The sequence below is a fragment of the Coregonus lavaretus genome (assembly GCF_964263955.1).
Source record: "Coregonus lavaretus genome assembly, chromosome: 17".
NCBI classification, from domain to species: Eukaryota; Metazoa; Chordata; class Actinopteri; order Salmoniformes; family Salmonidae; genus Coregonus; species Coregonus lavaretus.
The window spans coordinates 28319076-28335727 of NC_140004.1; the positions used below are offsets into that span (position 1 = coordinate 28319076).

Below are 16652 nucleotides of genomic sequence, written 5' to 3' on the forward strand. Positions count from 1 at the left end.
AAAGCACTTCATGGCTACAGACGTCAGTGCTACGGGTCGGTAGTCATTTAGGCAGGTTATCTTAGAGTCCTTGGGCACAGGGACTATGGTGGTCTGCTTGAAACATGTTGGTATTACAGACTCAGTCAGGGACATGTTGAAAATGTCAGTGAAGACACTTGCCAGTTGGTCAGCACATGCTCGGAGTACACGTCCTGGTAATCCGTCTGGCCCTGCGGCCTTGTGAATGTTGACCTGCTTAAAAGTCTTACTCTCATCAGCTACGGAGAGCGTGATCACATAGTCATCCGGAACAGCTGGTGCTCTCATGCATGCTTCAGTGTTGCTTGCCTCGAAGCGAGCATAGAAGTGGTTTAGCTCGTCTGGTAGGCTTGTGTCACTGGGCAGCTCGTGGCTGTGCTTCCCTTTGTAGTCTGTAATAGTTTTCAAGCCCTGCCACATCCGACGAGCGTCAGAGCCAGTGTAGTACGATTCAATCTTAGTCCTGTATTGACTCTTTGCCTGTTTGATGGTTCGTCGGAGGTCATAGCGGGATTTCTTATAAGCGTTTATGGTCTGTTTACATATATTTTAGAGGCTATTATACATAATTGTTTTATAAAACCTGTATAAACTGTATTTATAATTGTATGACAATAGTTTATGTTTATATAATTCAATTACACCATTTCTGATATATCACGTCTTACTTTTATTTTCCTGCACAAGAAAACTCAGGAAATGCATCACCTATGCCTCTACTGCCATTCATTCCAATTAGACTGGTTTGGGATTTTTCCCTGACCAAAATGGCTCCCATTTTCGTCCCATTTGGAACCTTTAGGGATTATGACATAGTCCCTCTATTAATTTAATAGCATCTCTATGTCCGAGACATCCAGGTGCTCTGTGTTAGGTGGTCGTCCTCAGTATTATCACAGAGGTTCTAAACCCAGAGGCGCAACATTGCGAGACTTCCGGGAACGCTTGCGAAGCCAGAACAAACCCGGCCGGGGTTTGGGGTTTGAGAAGTCAATGAGAAAAGTGAAAACATATTCCTTAGTTGTTTAATTTTCTCGAAATCTAAAGGCACAACCTAGATTAGAGCCAATGTCCTAAATAGCTGAACGTGTTATTACTCCAACCTCGTGAAAGTGACAAACTGAACCGTTTTAAATTTTCGTCAAAAACAACTTTATATCGAAGGAGTACCGTTGATTTCACGCCGTGCACATGCGCAGTTCGATGCAAGAGCCCGTTAGACCCGATGACGTGTTTCTGCGCATGAGTTTAGCTAGCCAACGTCGCCTACAAGTGTGATCGGGATTTCTATTGGAGAAGCAGTTTTAGCCTATCTTTATATTGTACTGGATTTGGTATTATAGCTGCCTCACGTATCTGCGGTAGGTTACATTGTTGCCATGGTGAGGGATTTATTTTTGAGCACTGTTGTCACTGCGTCATCACTGATTGCTGCGTGTTGACTGGTCTGCTAATGCTAGCTACAGTTGGTTTGAAGTCTGGAGTATTTTATAAAAGTAATATTTGTCATAAAACTGTAAAACCGATACTAGCTATTGTGTTTGCATAAATATGTGTTAATTTAGGCTAGCGAACGTTAGCTGTATTTTAGGAACAATACCGTTAGTTATCAGTCGTCAATGAATGCATCGATATATTTTTCTAGCTAACGTTAGCTAACAACCACCTTTTCTCTAAACTTACAACAGCAGGTCATGGTCGGCGTGTAACTGTATTTTCTAACTGGCATTACATTTGTTGCTTACATGATAACGTTACTTTCTGAAATGTGAATTCAGTGAAAAACCTATCCGAGTAGCTAACTAGCCCAATTGTGAATATCTGTGTTGGTCGCGCAACAGCCACAGGTGTTCAGTGATGTGCGAGGGTCCCTCCATGATATCTGGGCCCATACCCCCAGATCCCTCCCTTTTTCCCGAATACTACAAACGTCCTGCCTCTGGTAAGATAGCTAAAATGTACAGCTTTTTAAAATCCCAATAATTGTTGTTAAAACACGTCACCCAGTGTCTTCCTTACACTCCCATTCTTCTGTGGATGAATCTTATCCCAGCCAGGGGTCGTCTGGAGGGGAACGCTCATGGGACTCCAGCCCTTCTCTCTGGTCCCCTGGCACCAGACCCTGTGTTGTACCCAGGCTGCTACAGCTCCCGTGCCACCCGGCACCCCCGCATCGGCCCTAACGCCACACACATTCTGGAGAAGGGCCAGAGAGGGGTGATGGGGGCCTTGCTAAGACTGGAGGGGGTCTCCCTCAGTCCCAACCCCACTAAGCACAGTAAGTCCAACGCCTACTGTTTCGTGGTAACCACAGGTCAATGCCATCTGCCACTTTCCTTGCCAATTTCAAAGCCACATTTGTGGTTGGAGTGCATGGACAGTTTCTCATTGTAGTACATTGCATACAAGGGTGGTGACTGTCTTTTATATACAGGAAAATAAATAAAAAAGTTTCAACAGACACAATATAAGACTGTGTTCCCTTTCTCTAATTCCCTGTATTCTCTGTCTGTCCCACAGAGCAGCTGGTGCGTGACTACGGAAAGGAGAACGTGCGTCGGCTGAGGGAGATCCAGAGACGCTGCAGAGAGCAGGAGGCACAGAGGGAACACTCCCGTCCCGTCCCGGTCAAAGCCCTGTGGAGCTCCCCTAAATACCAGGACATCCCCTCCAGGGTCATGGCCCAGCTACAGGTGAGGGGGACTGGGAGATAGGCAGCCGTTTGTTTAGTGCACTGGGGGCTTCCACACCAAGCATAGACCTGTGCCAGTTAGTTCAAATTATAAGGATGTCCAGACTCCAGGGATGCTGGGCCTTCCTCTTATAACAAACCAGGGCACCACCATTAGCGTGGTATTTTTATTTTTGTCATAATGTGGGATCGATCCTACGTGGCTGTAGTGATGACCATGTCACAACCCACAATCTCTTTACATCCTCTCTCTCTTCCTTCTGCAGGAGACCAGCCCTCCTATGAAGCCGGAGTGTCAGAACTTTTTGAAGGCACATTCTATCTGTGGCTCTGCTGGCCCCCCGAGACCAAAGCGTGCCCTCTCACCCTCCACAAGACCAAGCCGTGCCCCATCGCCGTCCCCCTCACCTCGCTCAGCCTCCCAAAACCATACAGGGAACCAGAGTTTACAGGTGAGATAGGTACAGTGAGGGAAAAAAGTATTTGATCCCCTGCTGATTTTGTACGTTTGCCCACTGACAAAGAAATGATCAGTCTATAATTTTAATGGTAGGTTTATTTGAACACTGAGAGACAGAATAACAACAAAAAAATCCAGAAAAACGCATGTCAAAAATGTTATAAATTGATTTGCATTTTAATGAGGGAAATAAGTATTTGACCCCCTCTCAATCAGAAAGATTTCTGGCTCCCAGGTGTCTTTTATACAGGTAACGAGCTGAGATTAGGAGCACACTCTTAAAGGGAGTGCTCATAATCTCAGCTTGTTACCTGTATAAAAGACACCTATCCACAGAAGCAATCAATCAATCAGATTCCAAACTCTCCACCATGGCCAAGACCAAAGAGCTCTCCAAGGATGTCAGGGACAAGATTGTAGACCTACACAAGGCTGGAATGGGCTACAAGACCATCGCCAAGCAGCTTGGTGAGAAGGTGACAACAGTTGGTGCGATTATTCGCAAATGGAAGAAACACAAAAGAACTGTCAATCTCCCTCGCACTGGGGCTCCATGCAAGATCTCACCTCGTGGAGTTGCAATGATCATGAGAATGGTGAGGAATCAGCCCAGAACTACACGGGAGGATCTTGTCAATGATCTCAAGGCAGCTGGGACCATAGTCACCAATAAAACAATTGGTAACACACTACGCCGTGAAGGACTGAAATCCTGCAGCGCCTGCAAGGTCCCCCTGCTCAAGAAAGCACAAATACATGCCCGTCTGAAGTTTGCCAATGAACATCTGAATGATTCAGAGGAGAAGTGTTGTGGTCAGATGAGACCAAAATCGAGCTCTTTGGCATCAACTCAACTCGCCGTGTTTGGAGGAGGAGGAATGCTGCCTATGACCCCAAGAACACCATACCCACCGTCAAACATGGAGGTGGAAACATTATGCTTTGGGGGTGTTTTTCTGCTAAGGGGACAGGACAACTTCACTGTATCAAAGGGACGATGGATGGGGCCATGTACCGTCAAATCTTGGGTGAGAACCTCCTTCCCTCAGCCAGGGCATTGAAAATGGGTCGTGGATGGGTATTCCAGCATGACAATGACCCAAAACACACGGCCAAGGCAACAAAGGAGTGGCTCAAGAAGAAGCACATTAAGGTCCTGGAGTGGCCTAGAGAGTCTCCAGACCTTAATCCCATAGAAAATATGTGGAGGGAGCTGAAGGTTCGAGTTGCCAAATGTCAGCCTCGAAACCTTAATGACTTGGAGAAGATCTGCAAAGAGGAGTGGGACAAAATCCCTCCTGAGATGTGGGCTAACTACAAGAAACGTCTGACCTCTGGGATTTCCATCAAGGGTTTTGCCACCAAGTACTAAGTCATGTTTTGCAGAGGGGTCAAATACTTATTTCCCTCATTCAAATGCAAATCCATTTATAACATTTTTTGTTGTTATTCTGTCTCTCACTGTTCAAATAAACCTACCATTAAAATTATAGACTGATAATTTATTTGTCAGTGGTCAAACGTACAAAATCAGCAGGGGGTCAAAAAAATGTTGCCCTCACTGTACCTTAAAATAGCCCAAACTGACTGAATTAAGGATGGACTCCACTGAAATGTAAACATATATTTATCCAATGAGTGTATATTTTAGCTGTGTATTTGCACATCTACCCCCAAACCTTGCCCTCTATGGTTGGAACCTCCACAGCTGAAGGTTTTTAATAACAAAGAGACACCTTTTTATTCAACGTCCAATTACCTCCAAATGTGGCTGAGCAGAATATCTCTTCTGTACTCTGTCTGTTTCTGCCAAGGAACAATATTAAAAATAAATGTGGTATGATTCTTTCATGATGTGCTATCCTCTGAGCCCAAATGCATACTTAATGAATTAGTATATTCAGTTGCAGGTGCAGGGCAGGATGGTGGACTTTGTGAGCCACAACGCGCAGGCTGCAGGGAAGACAGTCCTCCGTCGCTCCCAGTCATTGACCAACCTGAGGAACAGTCAGCCCCTGCCCAGCGCCGTCAAGGGACAGGTGCCTCAGTAGTAAGTACACTGAACCAATATACATTATCCTCCTCTAACTGCACATAACAACAAGTCTATCTTGCATTCAAAAGTGGAAGTCACTGGAAGTAGCAAATATTCACTCCAGATCCAATAATTCTGCCTCATAGTTACAAAGCATACTTTTTTCTGACACTATGAATCATTCTCTCTCTCTCTCCCTCTCCCTCTGTCTATCAGCCTTGAGGAGCGGAAGGAGCAGTGGCGAAGGGAGGAGGAGGAGAAGAGGAGGAACATTCCTGATCCATCCATCCCAGCTGGTCACACCCTGATGCCAGAGAGGGAGAGACAGGAGACCCTGGAGTCACTCAAAGAGAGTAGGGATTTTACCACAAACACTTTTACATTATTTGTCTTATGCCTAGTCTTTTTCAAGTTGCTTAGTATGTATACATCAGCTCAAATAATGGTATTTACTATTGAAAAGATGGTGTGTATTTCTGTTGAACCTTCAGATCAAGATGGATGCTCTTTTCTCTTTTGTCTCTCTCTCTTCTTCCAGCCCATCGGTCTCTGGTGAGTGAGCTGCTGTCTCTTCCAGTCAGAGCCGACTCTCTGGGTGTCCGTTCCCGTCGTGCTCAGCTGGACCGCAGGCTCTCTGAGGTGGAGGAGGCCATCAAGATCTTCTCCAGGGACAAAGTCTACGTCAAGACAGACTCCTAACACAAGAGGAGGCCTGCCTGGATCTTATTCACTAGGCAAGATCGTGGGAGAAAACATTCTGAAAGCCTGGGAGACACTATTTGAACTTGTCCTATGAAGGCTATTTTTATTTTTTGTTCTCTCCTTTACGTGCCTACTGAAAGTGATCCTGCAGTCTAAGAGGCTGCTGGGAAATAGCCTAGACTCTAGAGCTATTATTAATGTAATCTATAAAGAGGGAGATTGTAAAATGAAGTGATTTATTTATCCTGTGACACTAAGCAGGATGCATTCACTAGCGCTTGACTTCCAATGGCCTACTACTGAATGTATTATAATAACATTTATTGTATATAGCGCTTTACATTACAAACAAGAATCTCAAAGTTGCTTTGAAAATAAAAACAAATGTAGGGATCTGACAGTTCATGGTTGATGGTCTTTCACAGCTTCAGATGTAGAGGCATTTGGGAAAGGCAGTCAGTAGCAGTAGCTTGAGCAGAGGGAGCATCGATGATACAGACAGGCAGGGAGAAAACTTCAGTCAGATACTTTTCTTAGGAGGGCAATTAGGCAGCCCTACTGTAAACCAAGCACTTCTGTTGGCAGAGAATGTACTTCACTGTAGTGGTGTGTGTGTAATGCCCATTTTAGCTGACTCAGAATCATATAAACTTGGAACTGGCTGAAATGTGATGTCCAAACTGGGTTGATTGTCTTGTTTTTGTCATTTTGTGTTTCATTAAACTTTGAGGGTGTTTTTATAGTGCCTCGTCATATGAATGTGAGGACCAGAGACTCTTCTATCGCGCAACCAATTGTGTCTGACCTTAATTTGTAAGTCATTTTCTACGTGTGTACCATATTCGCATAACACTACCGCTCACTGGTCTACTTTCAACCAAAAATGGCTATTTATCTCTTGCGATTTCTGTGATGTGTAACTCAGGCCCTGCCCCCTCGTAGTGGAGTTCATTGTTCGTCTACTCTCCTGCTAATATTAATAGCTAGCAGGCTGCAGAGGCTGTTTTAGCTAGCTACATTACCTCTTGCAAGAAAGTAAAATAAGAATACAATATACTTTAGAAAAAAGCTAGAATACAGAGATGAGTAAAAGGAAAGCGCCACAGGAATCCCCAAACGAGGGAATAACAGACTTTCTTACAGGTAAATCAAGCGGCGTGCTAGCTACCAGCTAACGACACCTGGCTAGCACATATGAATAGGTTAGCTAGCTAGCTTAATTTGCAACCAAATATCGCAAACAATGGGTCAAGCAGATGGACATAATATGAATAGCTTGTTACTAACTAGTATATAAAACACGAATGCAAATGTATTTCAATCTTTAAAACGCTAACCCCTAGTGTTGTGTAGTCCTCGTAACGTTGAGTTAGCTAATAGCTGTGTCAAACTCGTCACATTTAATCCCCTTTTGCACAGCCTGTTATGGTGAGGTAAAACGTCAGCATCTGTGATGCTCATGGACCATGGTTAATAGCCTGTTAATCCCTCCAATATTCTCTGTTAGTTTATGTTTCTTCAATATGCGAAGTCTGAGTCAGTATGATTCTATATTTGTTTCTTACTCTTCCAGAATTGGCCAACTATGAGAGGAATGTCAACAGAGCTATCCACAAGTACAACGTCTACAGGTAAGACATGGTAGTAGTGTAGTGAAGGATGCTAGTGTCCCTTCACAACAGGCATCTGAATAAGTCATTTGTCTGGCTCCTTCAGCCCCACGTTTACAGTGAAGAACTTTATCTGTGTTGTGCAACTGTTTTTCAGGAAAGCCGCTTCAGTGATCTCCAAGTACCCCCAGAAGATCAAAAATGGGGAGGAGGCCAAGAAACTGGTGAGGGCATAGGTGTCTCAGACAGTACAGTGCTGTTATAGCAGTAGTTGATTGACTTGGAAGCTCATCTGATGTTAGCCCAAGATGTAATCAAATCAAATGTTATTTGTCACATACACGTGTTTAGCAGATGTTATTGATGGGTGTAGCAAAATGCTTGTGCTTCTAGCTCCGACAGTGCAGTAATATCTAACAATTTCACAACATATACCCAATACACACAAATCTAAGTAAGGAATGGAATTAAGAATATATACATGTATGGACGAGCAATGACAGAGCGGCATGGACTAAGATACAGTAGAATATTATAGAATACAGTATATACATATGAGATGAGTAATGCAAGATATGTAAACATTATTAAAGTGACTAGTGTTCCATTTCTTAAAGTGGCCAGTGATTTCTATAGGAAGCAGCAGCCTCTAATGTGCAAGTGATGGCTATTTAACAGTCTGATGGCCTTGAGATAGAAGCTGTTTTTCAATTATCTCGGTCCCAGCTTTGATGCACCTGTCCTAACCTCGCCTTCTGGATGATAGCGGGGTGAACAGGCAGTGGCTCGGGTGTCCTTGATGATCTTTTTGGCCTTCCTGTGACATCGGGTGCTGTAGGTATCCTGGAGGGCGGGTAGTTTGCCCCCGGTAATGCGTTCGGCAGACCACACCCCTCTCTGGAGAGCCCTGCGGTTGTGGGTGGTGGAGTTGCCGTACCAGGCAGTGATACAGCCCGACAGTATGCTCTCAATTGTGCATCTGTAAAAGTTACTACCGTTACTCCTTAAGGTCCAAGGACCTTCCTTGTATGTTATTTTCAGAGGTAGACTGGCTCTGGCAGCCAAAACAGCCAAGTACTCCATCTAAACGTGAATCGATTCTCAAAACCGATATAGTTATATAAACATAAAGCCCTCTACTTTCATATCACATCAAAATAATTTCACAAATGCAAAATATACACTTACTGTACACTTTTTTTAACCGGCAGCCAACCGTATTTTTCAGTGACCACACGTTTCTGGAGGCTTTCTTCTGTTACGCACAGGTGTTCGGAGTACGCTAGATAGCTAATTAGCACAGGTGGTCCCTCTGTCTTCCGTCTGTCTTCCGTAAACACGCGCTGTAATATGGAAATAGGGTGTTGTGGGAACACTTACCCAATAAAGGTGTGTATCAATTTAACCTTTAGTTATTTTTTTAAACATTTCATGCCTTTATGAAAGATAAGGTCCTTATGCTTCCAAAACTGTACAGCAAGCGGCGCGTGTTAATGTTCAGACCGAGCGTTGGGGCTCTTAACAAAACTCCTGTACAGAAGACGCCTTCGTCCAATTACTTTTATGTCATGATCAAGGGTTAATCTGATGCCAGCCAATGCTCACCTGTAAAGTAGTATAACAATACATCATTATACATCCATTATACATTATATTGTGTTAATCTATTTTAAATAGGAGGGAGTTGGAAAAGAGATCGCTAAGAAGATAGATGAGTTTTTACAAACAGGAACACTCAAGAAGTTGGAAAAGGTGAGTGTTTGAGGAATTACATATTATCCTTCATGCATAGACAGTGAACTCTGTGTTAAAGGTGCAGTCTGTCACTTCTTTGTCCACTGTAACCACAATGCAAAATGCACAAACAAAATATGATAATTATATTGTTATTTCCACTCAGTTTGATGCAGGCTAATGGATTGTGTTTATCTTCCCAGATTCGTAATGATGACACCAGCTCATCCATCAACTTCCTTACCAGAGTTACTGGTATTGGGTATGTCTTCTGCTTTGTTTGTTAAACCCAATCCCTGACCCCTTTTTCTAGCCCTGGGGTGGCAAACTCTTCTCGCAGAGAACTACCGTTCCACAGGATTTTGTTCCAGCCTTTATCAAACACACATAACCAGTTGTTAACTCTTCTCCCTCCTTCTCCAGTCCGGCTGCTGCCAGAAAGTTTTTTGATGAGGGAGTGAAGACCCTGGAAGGTTTGTCGAACTTTTAAAGCTATTTTTTACATTAAGAAGAATATACCAGAATAGCCTGCAGTGCATATGGTGAAGGGGTTGAGTATATACAGTGGGGGAAAAAAGTATTTAGTCAGCCACCAATTGTGCAAGTTCTCCCACTTAAAAAGATGAGAGGCCTGTAATTTTCATCATAGGTACACATCAACTATGACGGACAAATTGAGAGAAAAAAAATCCAGAAAATCACATTGTAGGATTTTTAATGAATTTATTTGCAAATTATGGTGGAAAATAAGTATTTGGTCACCTACAAACAAGCAAGATTTCTGGCTCTCACAGACCTGTAACTTCTTCTTTAAGAGGTTCCTTTGTCCTCCACTCGTTACCTGTATTAATGGCACCTGTTTGAACTTGTTATCAGTATAAAAGACACCTGTCCACAACCTCAAACAGTCACACTCCAAACTCTACTATGGCCAAGACCAAAGAGCTGTCAAAGGACACCAGAAACAAAATTGTAGACCTGTACCAGGCTGGGAAGACTGAATCTGCAATAGGTAAGCAGCTTGGTTTGAAGAAATCAACTGTGGGAGCAATTATTAGGAAATGGAAGACATACAAGACCATTGATAATCTCCCTCGATCTGGGGCTCCACGCAAGATCTCACCCCGTGGGGTCAAAATGATCACAAGAACGGTGAGCAAAAATCCCAGAACCACACGGCGGGACCTAGTGAATGACCTGCAGAGAGCTGGGACCAAAGTAACAAAGCCTACCATCAGTAACACTCTACGCCGCCAGGGACTCAAATCCTGCAGTGCCAGACGGGTCCCCCTGCTTAAGCCAGTACATGTCCAGGCCCGTCTGAAGTTTGCTAGAGTGCATTTGGATGATCCAGAAGAGGATTGGGAGAATGTCATATGGTCAGATGAAACCAAAATATAACTTTTTGGTAAAAACCCAACTCGTTGTGTTTGGAGGACAAAGAATGCTGAGTTGCATCCAAAGAACACCATACCTACTGTGAAGCATGGGGGTGTAAACATCATGCTTTGGGGCTGTTTTTCTGCAAAGGGACCAGGACGACTGATCCGTGTAAAGGAAAGAATGAATGGGGCCATGTATCGTGAGATTTTGAGTGAAAACCTCCTTCCATCAGCAAGGGCATTGAAGATGAAACGTGGCTGGGTCTTTCAGCATGACAATGATCCCAAACACACCGCCCGGGCAACGAAGGAGTGGCTTCGTAAGAAGCATTTCAAGGTCCTGGAGTGGCCTAGCCAGTCTCCAGATCTCAACCCCATAGAAAATCTTTGGAGGGAGTTGAAAGTCCGTGTTGCCCAGCGACAGCCCCAAAACATCACTGCTCTAGAGGAGATCTGCATGGAGGAATGGGCCAAAATACCAGCAACAGTGTGTGAAAACCTTGTGAAGACTTACAGAAAACGTTTGACCTGTGTCATTGCCAACAAAGGGTATATAACAAAGTATTGAGAAACTTTTGTTATTGACCAAATACTTATTTTCCACCATAATTTGCAAATAAATTCATTAAAAATCCTACAATGTGATTTTCTGGAATTGTTTTCTCAATTTGTCTGTCATAGTTGACGTGTACCTATGATGAAAATTACAGGCCTCTCTCATCTTTTTAAGTGGGAGAACTTGCACAATTGGTGGCTGACTAAATACTTTTTCCCCCCACTGTATGGGAATGCCATACAATTTCAAAAGTAACTTCAATTATTATTATTAGACTAGAGTGCGCTCCAAAAGTGTTGGGACAGTGACACATTTTTTGTTGTTTTTCTCTGTAATGGATTTGAAATTATACAATGACTATGAGGTTAAAGTGCTGACTGTTAGCTTTAATTTTAATTTTCATCCATATCGGGTTACAGATGCACAAATATCATACTCCCAAGACATGCTAACCTCTCACCACGGGGAGGTTATCAATTTTGGGGGGAATTATATTTATGCCTCTTTTTCAACGATTCATTCACGATTCATTCAGGATTATCAGTAATCATGGTAGCATCCACATTAATGTAGAAGTGTTTAGAAATATATTCTATTCCATATCGGTTCACCTCAAATTAAAGCTGACAGTCTGCACTTTAACCTCAGTCATTGTATCATTTCAAATCCAAAGTAATGGAGTACACATACAAAACAAGGAATGTGTCACTGTCCCAATACTTTTGGTGCTCACTGTATATTAACAATGTTGTGCTTTTAGATCTGAAGAAAATTGAACACAAGCTCAATCATCATCAGCAGATTGGACTCAAGTAAGTGTGAATTTCCTGTCAGTGGTTCAATCTTCCTGCACCAATGTAAGTGTTTTGCTAATGTTGTATGAGCATCATTGGTTGGTGTCTCATACATTCCAATTTAAGTTTCCTGTTCATGCTTGATGGCATGTGTGTGACGCTGCTCTGTGTCTGCTGTAGGTACTTTGAGGAGTTTGAGAAGAGGATTCCACGAGCTGAGATGACGAAGATGGAGGTGGGTGAAATTACTGTTGTGAAAACATTTTATGCCACTTTTTAAAAGTGGTTAGAATGGCGTTTATTTACTCTTACTACTGTCTTACACTTTGTGTGTGTTTGTCCAGACCTTCATTCTGCAGGAGCTGGAGTTGCTGGATACTGAGTACATCGGGACCATCTGTGGAAGCTACAGGAGAGGTGAGTCCTGACATGTAGTGGTGTACTTGGAGGTTTTTAGTATTAGTAATAACTGTGTGTACTGTTTAGATGTGCATGTTTCATGTATGATCAAGGAAGTGATTGCACTGGGAAGAAAAATAAACTAGATTTATTTTTTTGGTCATTTTCTCATTATTTATCTGTTCCTGCATTCTCTTCTGCAGGTGCTGAATCCAGTGGGGATATTGATATCTTGTTGACCCACCCAAACTACACCTCTGTGGATGAGAAACAGGTAACCACCAAACTCCACAATGCCTACTGCTGCTTTGGTACTGTAATGATTAATATACACACACTAAGGTACAGTTGACTCCTTTATAAGTGCACATTGGATAAGTGCAATCTCCATTTAAGTGCTTTACAGTTCACCAGTCCATATTTGAATACATTCTTGATATTTGCTATGTATATCTTCATGCTTTGGTTTAGTGCATGCATTCATGACAGCCCAAGGGCATTGCATTCAACAGAAGACGACCTTTTATGACTTTCATATGCTCATCCCATCCTTCCTTTGTTCTTCCTCTTCAAGCCCAAACTTCTCCATGCCGTGGTGGAACATTTTGAGTCCATTGGGTTCATTACAGACACACTGTCCAAAGGAGACACCAAATTCATGGTGAGGACTGCGTGTGGCTAGCTAGCTGCAGGGAATATTGCTTTATCTGTTTCTTTAACAGTGAAAGTAACTAAGATGTTTTATGTCTTCATTTGTAATGTAATTTGTACAGCAAGTGTCTGTACTGCTTTCACTTAACTAAATTGGAAGCAAGCGTTCAAGCACATGGCTCACTGCTTATTTATGTGATAGTTACTCTCTCTAGTCACATTAGTCAGAATGTTTATCAATTCAACCTATATTTTACCTGGTCCACGACCTGGTCATTGATTTGATGGTTGCTGTCTCTAGGGAGTCTGCCAGCTGCAACAAAATGATGAAGACGGGGAGGAATATCTTCACAGGCGCATTGATATCAGGTGGGTATCTAGTGTCCTCTTGACACCGCCTGATATAGAGGTCCTAGATGGCAGGAAGCTCGGCCCCAGTGACGTACTGGGTTGTACGCACTACCCTCTGTAGCGCTTTGCGGTCAGATGCCAAGCAGTTGCCATACCAAGCGATGATGCAGCCAGTCAAGATGCTTTCAATGGTGCAGCTGTATAACTTTTTGAGGATCTGAAGGCACATGCCAAATCTTTTCAGCCTCCTGAGGGGGAAGAGGCGTTGTTGTGCCCTCTTCACAACTGTTGTTGTGTGTGGACCATGATAGGTCCTTAGTGATGTGGACTCCGAGGAACTTGAAGCTCACGACCCGCTCCACTACAGCCCTGTCGATGTGAATGGGGGTGTGCTCGGCCCTCCGTTTCCTGTAGTCCACAATCAGCTCCTTTGTCTTGCTGACTTTGAGGGAGAGGTTGTTGTTCTGGCACCACACTGCCAGGTTTCTGACATCCTCCCTATAGGCTGTCTCATCGTCGTCGGTGGTCAGGCCTACCACCATTGTGTCGTCGTCAAACTTAATGATTGTGTCGCTATAACAGAAATAAAATGTCCCTTATCTTACTGCAGGTTAATTCCTAAGGACCAGTATTACTGTGGTGTGCTGTATTTCACTGGCAGTGACATCTTCAATAAGAACATGAGAACTCACGCTCTGGAGAAAGGCTTCACTCTCAACGAGTACACCATCCGGCCAGTGGGGGTCACTGGTGAGTCACACTGAAATAGCAGCAGTCCAAAATCAACCCCTTGCCGCAACTGCTAAAGACATTCTGTTTGGTTCTGAAAGGACCGGATGGATTGGTGTAAGCTGAGGAAACTCATATTGCTTACACACAGCGAATCCTTCAGATCCAAGTGTCTAGAGATTGATTTTGGATTAGGCACCTGTATCTTATTTACTGAAATTCATAAATGTATCTATCTCTGTCATTAACTGGTGGGTTAGCCAACTGTGTAAAGTGACTTAAACTGCAAGGTTAGTTCATGTCTGTTTCTCTGTGGTTGTAGGTATGGCCGGAGAGCCTCTGATGGTGGACAGTGAGAAGGACATCTTTGACTACATCCAGTGGAAATACAAAGAGCCCAAAGAGCGCAGCGAGTGAAAGGAGGGGTTAAAAATACACTTTTTATCCTCACATGATTTAACTTCAAAGGCTGAAAATGGTGTATGTGTTTCTGTGTGTTTTAGGGATTCTATATATTTTGGTGTCTGTTTTCCCAGGAGGGAAAAATAGGACAAAACCATGAGGTTTCTCCCAGTCCCACTGACTTTTTATACCAGGTAATAGATATTGAAGTGAACTCTATCAGTGTTTTTGAAATCACTAGTAAATGCAATCATGCATTGAGAACGAAATATGCTTTAGATTGACAAATCATTTAGAGCTTCAAATAGACTTGCAAACACTCATCATATGCATGATGTGTTCTTTGATTGCCAGAGATTTCTACAGTCTCTGACAATGCCAAGAGTAAGACATCATTATTTATTTACAGTGCTGTCACTCAGCAGAAACATGCAAATATATTTGTATTGATGGTGCTGAGGTAGTAACTTATGTGTCTCAAACAGCAACACAGTGTGTCAGTCTTTCTGCTTTGTGGCTGTCTTGTTTGGCTAGCTAGGCAACAATGTTGCCTTGACTTCAGAAACAGACTGGCTAAAGCATAGGGCTGCTGCCAGATCTTGTTGGTATGCCTGACTAGTCACTCCTGCAGCATCTGTGTACATTGTTGTTTCCCTTACTCACTGTCCAGTTTTATATTTATGGTCTGTGGAAGACATTTATCATGCTTTTGAGATAAAGTTAAGATTTCAATATGTGGCATTTCTAAATAGATTTTTGTGTTTCTCATTCTGCTGGAGTTGACCTAGTATTTTATATCAAACCTACCTTGCACATCCAGTTGTTTCTCCATTTGTAACTCACCCATCAAAAATCACAATATGCCTTTTTAAATTATTTGTTCTGGTCTAATTCCTCAAATGGAAAAGCAGAAGAATCTGTGCGCGCTCAGATAGTAGTTCATATGGTGCTCTTCGATGTCCCAGGTTTGTGGCATTGATGAATAAATCATTTTACTTCAAGTCAAATGTTTATACACTACATGGCCAAAAGTATGTGGATACCTGCTTGTTGAACATCTCATTCCAAAATCATGGGCATTAAGAGTGGAGACTGCTATAACAGCCTCCACTCTTCTGGGAAGGCTTTCCACTAGATGTTGGAACATTTCTGCGGGGACTTCCATTCAGCCACAAGAGCATTAGTGATGTCGAGCGATTAGGCCTGGCTCGCTAAATGTGTTTAAATTGTAAAGAAAGACAATAGTTGGACTATAAGAAATGTTTTATTCAATGGGGCTAGGCAAAGCAAAATACTTAATTTCACCTATACAACAATATAGCCTATTAACGTACAGTATGGTTTACAATATCATAAACAATAGTATTTTACACGTTCCGAATTACATTTTATATATTCATACGGTTTAAGAGGGCACTTTTGTCATGACGACAAGGTGAAGGTGCTCTACTCAAACGGCACAACATAATCATTTAGATTGACCACAGCATACTACAACCATATCGTATAATTGAGGGATGTCTCCTTTCATATTTGGAAAAGGACAAAGTAGTAGAAGTAGAAACTGATGCTGCTGCTGCAGCATTGATCATCTTCACAGTGGGAATCCAGTTGACGTGGGTGTCTTAATAGGTCAGCTGGTGAACCTACAGTAGTACATAAATGAAAAGCACATCTGATGTTAGAATATCACTTCTTCAGGTCACCTATACCATCAAGGTTCTTAATTTTTTGGTTGTGTTTAATTCATTCAGGTGTTTTAGTGTCATATAAAGATTAAATCTATTGTTGGGCTGGAACAACCAATGCAGGTTGTCCTATCACATTGAGGCCTTAGTCCTATGCTGTAATTATCACTGGGTTGTCAAATCAGTGGAGGCTGGTGACTTGAAAAATTGAGGAGGATGGGAGACCCATGGTATAGGCATTCCGCACAGAGACGTCAAAGTGTGTTTCAAAAATCGCTTGAGTAATTATTTTAACCTAAAGCATTTAATAAAGACATTTCTAATACAATATTATGGGGAATGGGAATGAGAGGGCTACTTACACAGTGATCACAGCAGTGATTGAATGAGGGTATGAGGCATGAGCTGAGGTGTTCAGAGGCTTGACTTCTGTGCAGGACAGGATT

The 16652-nt window shown here is 42.7% G+C and overlaps 2 protein-coding genes across 4 annotated transcripts; both read left to right on the plus strand.

Annotated features, from left to right (window-relative positions):
* Nucleotides 1-1239: 1239 nt before the first annotated feature.
* enkd1 (enkurin domain containing 1) lies at nucleotides 1240-6702 on the plus strand. Of its 3 annotated transcripts, none has more exons than XM_084181308.1 (8): nucleotides 1240-1382; nucleotides 1863-1963; nucleotides 2075-2299; nucleotides 2542-2714; nucleotides 2980-3165; nucleotides 5078-5223; nucleotides 5425-5561; nucleotides 5747-6702. In XM_084181308.1, the coding sequence occupies exons 2-8, from the start codon at nucleotides 1879-1881 to the stop codon at nucleotides 5905-5907; spliced, it is 1113 nt and encodes a 370-aa protein (XP_084037434.1). In that variant the 5' UTR covers nucleotides 1240-1382; nucleotides 1863-1878; the 3' UTR covers nucleotides 5908-6702. The 3 variants fall into 3 exon arrangements, with proteins under 3 accessions (XP_084037434.1, XP_084037436.1, XP_084037435.1); XM_084181310.1 differs by having other exon boundaries at nucleotides 1293-1382; nucleotides 5084-5223; XM_084181309.1 differs by lacking the exon at nucleotides 1240-1382 and adding an exon at nucleotides 1421-1517.
* Nucleotides 6703-6853: 151 nt separating this feature from the next.
* LOC311145121 (DNA polymerase beta-like) lies at nucleotides 6854-15519 on the plus strand. The gene is made up of 14 exons (XM_084181313.1): nucleotides 6854-7053; nucleotides 7484-7541; nucleotides 7678-7744; nucleotides 9198-9272; nucleotides 9458-9516; nucleotides 9678-9727; nucleotides 11953-12004; nucleotides 12167-12221; nucleotides 12331-12403; nucleotides 12589-12659; nucleotides 12960-13046; nucleotides 13338-13405; nucleotides 13998-14137; nucleotides 14439-15519. The coding sequence occupies exons 1-14, from the start codon at nucleotides 6993-6995 to the stop codon at nucleotides 14531-14533; spliced, it is 1011 nt and encodes a 336-aa protein (XP_084037439.1). The 5' UTR covers nucleotides 6854-6992; the 3' UTR covers nucleotides 14534-15519.
* Nucleotides 15520-16652: the final 1133 nt, after the last annotated feature.

Coding starts and splice junctions, on each gene's coding strand:
- enkd1 (XM_084181308.1), top strand. CDS start 1,879: ATGTGCGAGGGTCCCTCCATGATATCTGGGCCCATACCCCCAGATCCC. Junction 2,715..2,979: donor GGGTCATGGCCCAGCTACAG/GTGAGGGGGACT, acceptor TTCCTTCTGCAG/GAGACCAGCCCTCCTATGAA. Junction 5,224..5,424: donor AAGGGACAGGTGCCTCAGTA/GTAAGTACACTG, acceptor TCTGTCTATCAG/CCTTGAGGAGCGGAAGGAGC.
- LOC311145121 (XM_084181313.1), top strand. CDS start 6,993: ATGAGTAAAAGGAAAGCGCCACAGGAATCCCCAAACGAGGGAATAACA. Junction 13,047..13,337: donor AAGGAGACACCAAATTCATG/GTGAGGACTGCG, acceptor TGCTGTCTCTAG/GGAGTCTGCCAGCTGCAACA. Junction 14,138..14,438: donor CCGGCCAGTGGGGGTCACTG/GTGAGTCACACT, acceptor CTGTGGTTGTAG/GTATGGCCGGAGAGCCTCTG.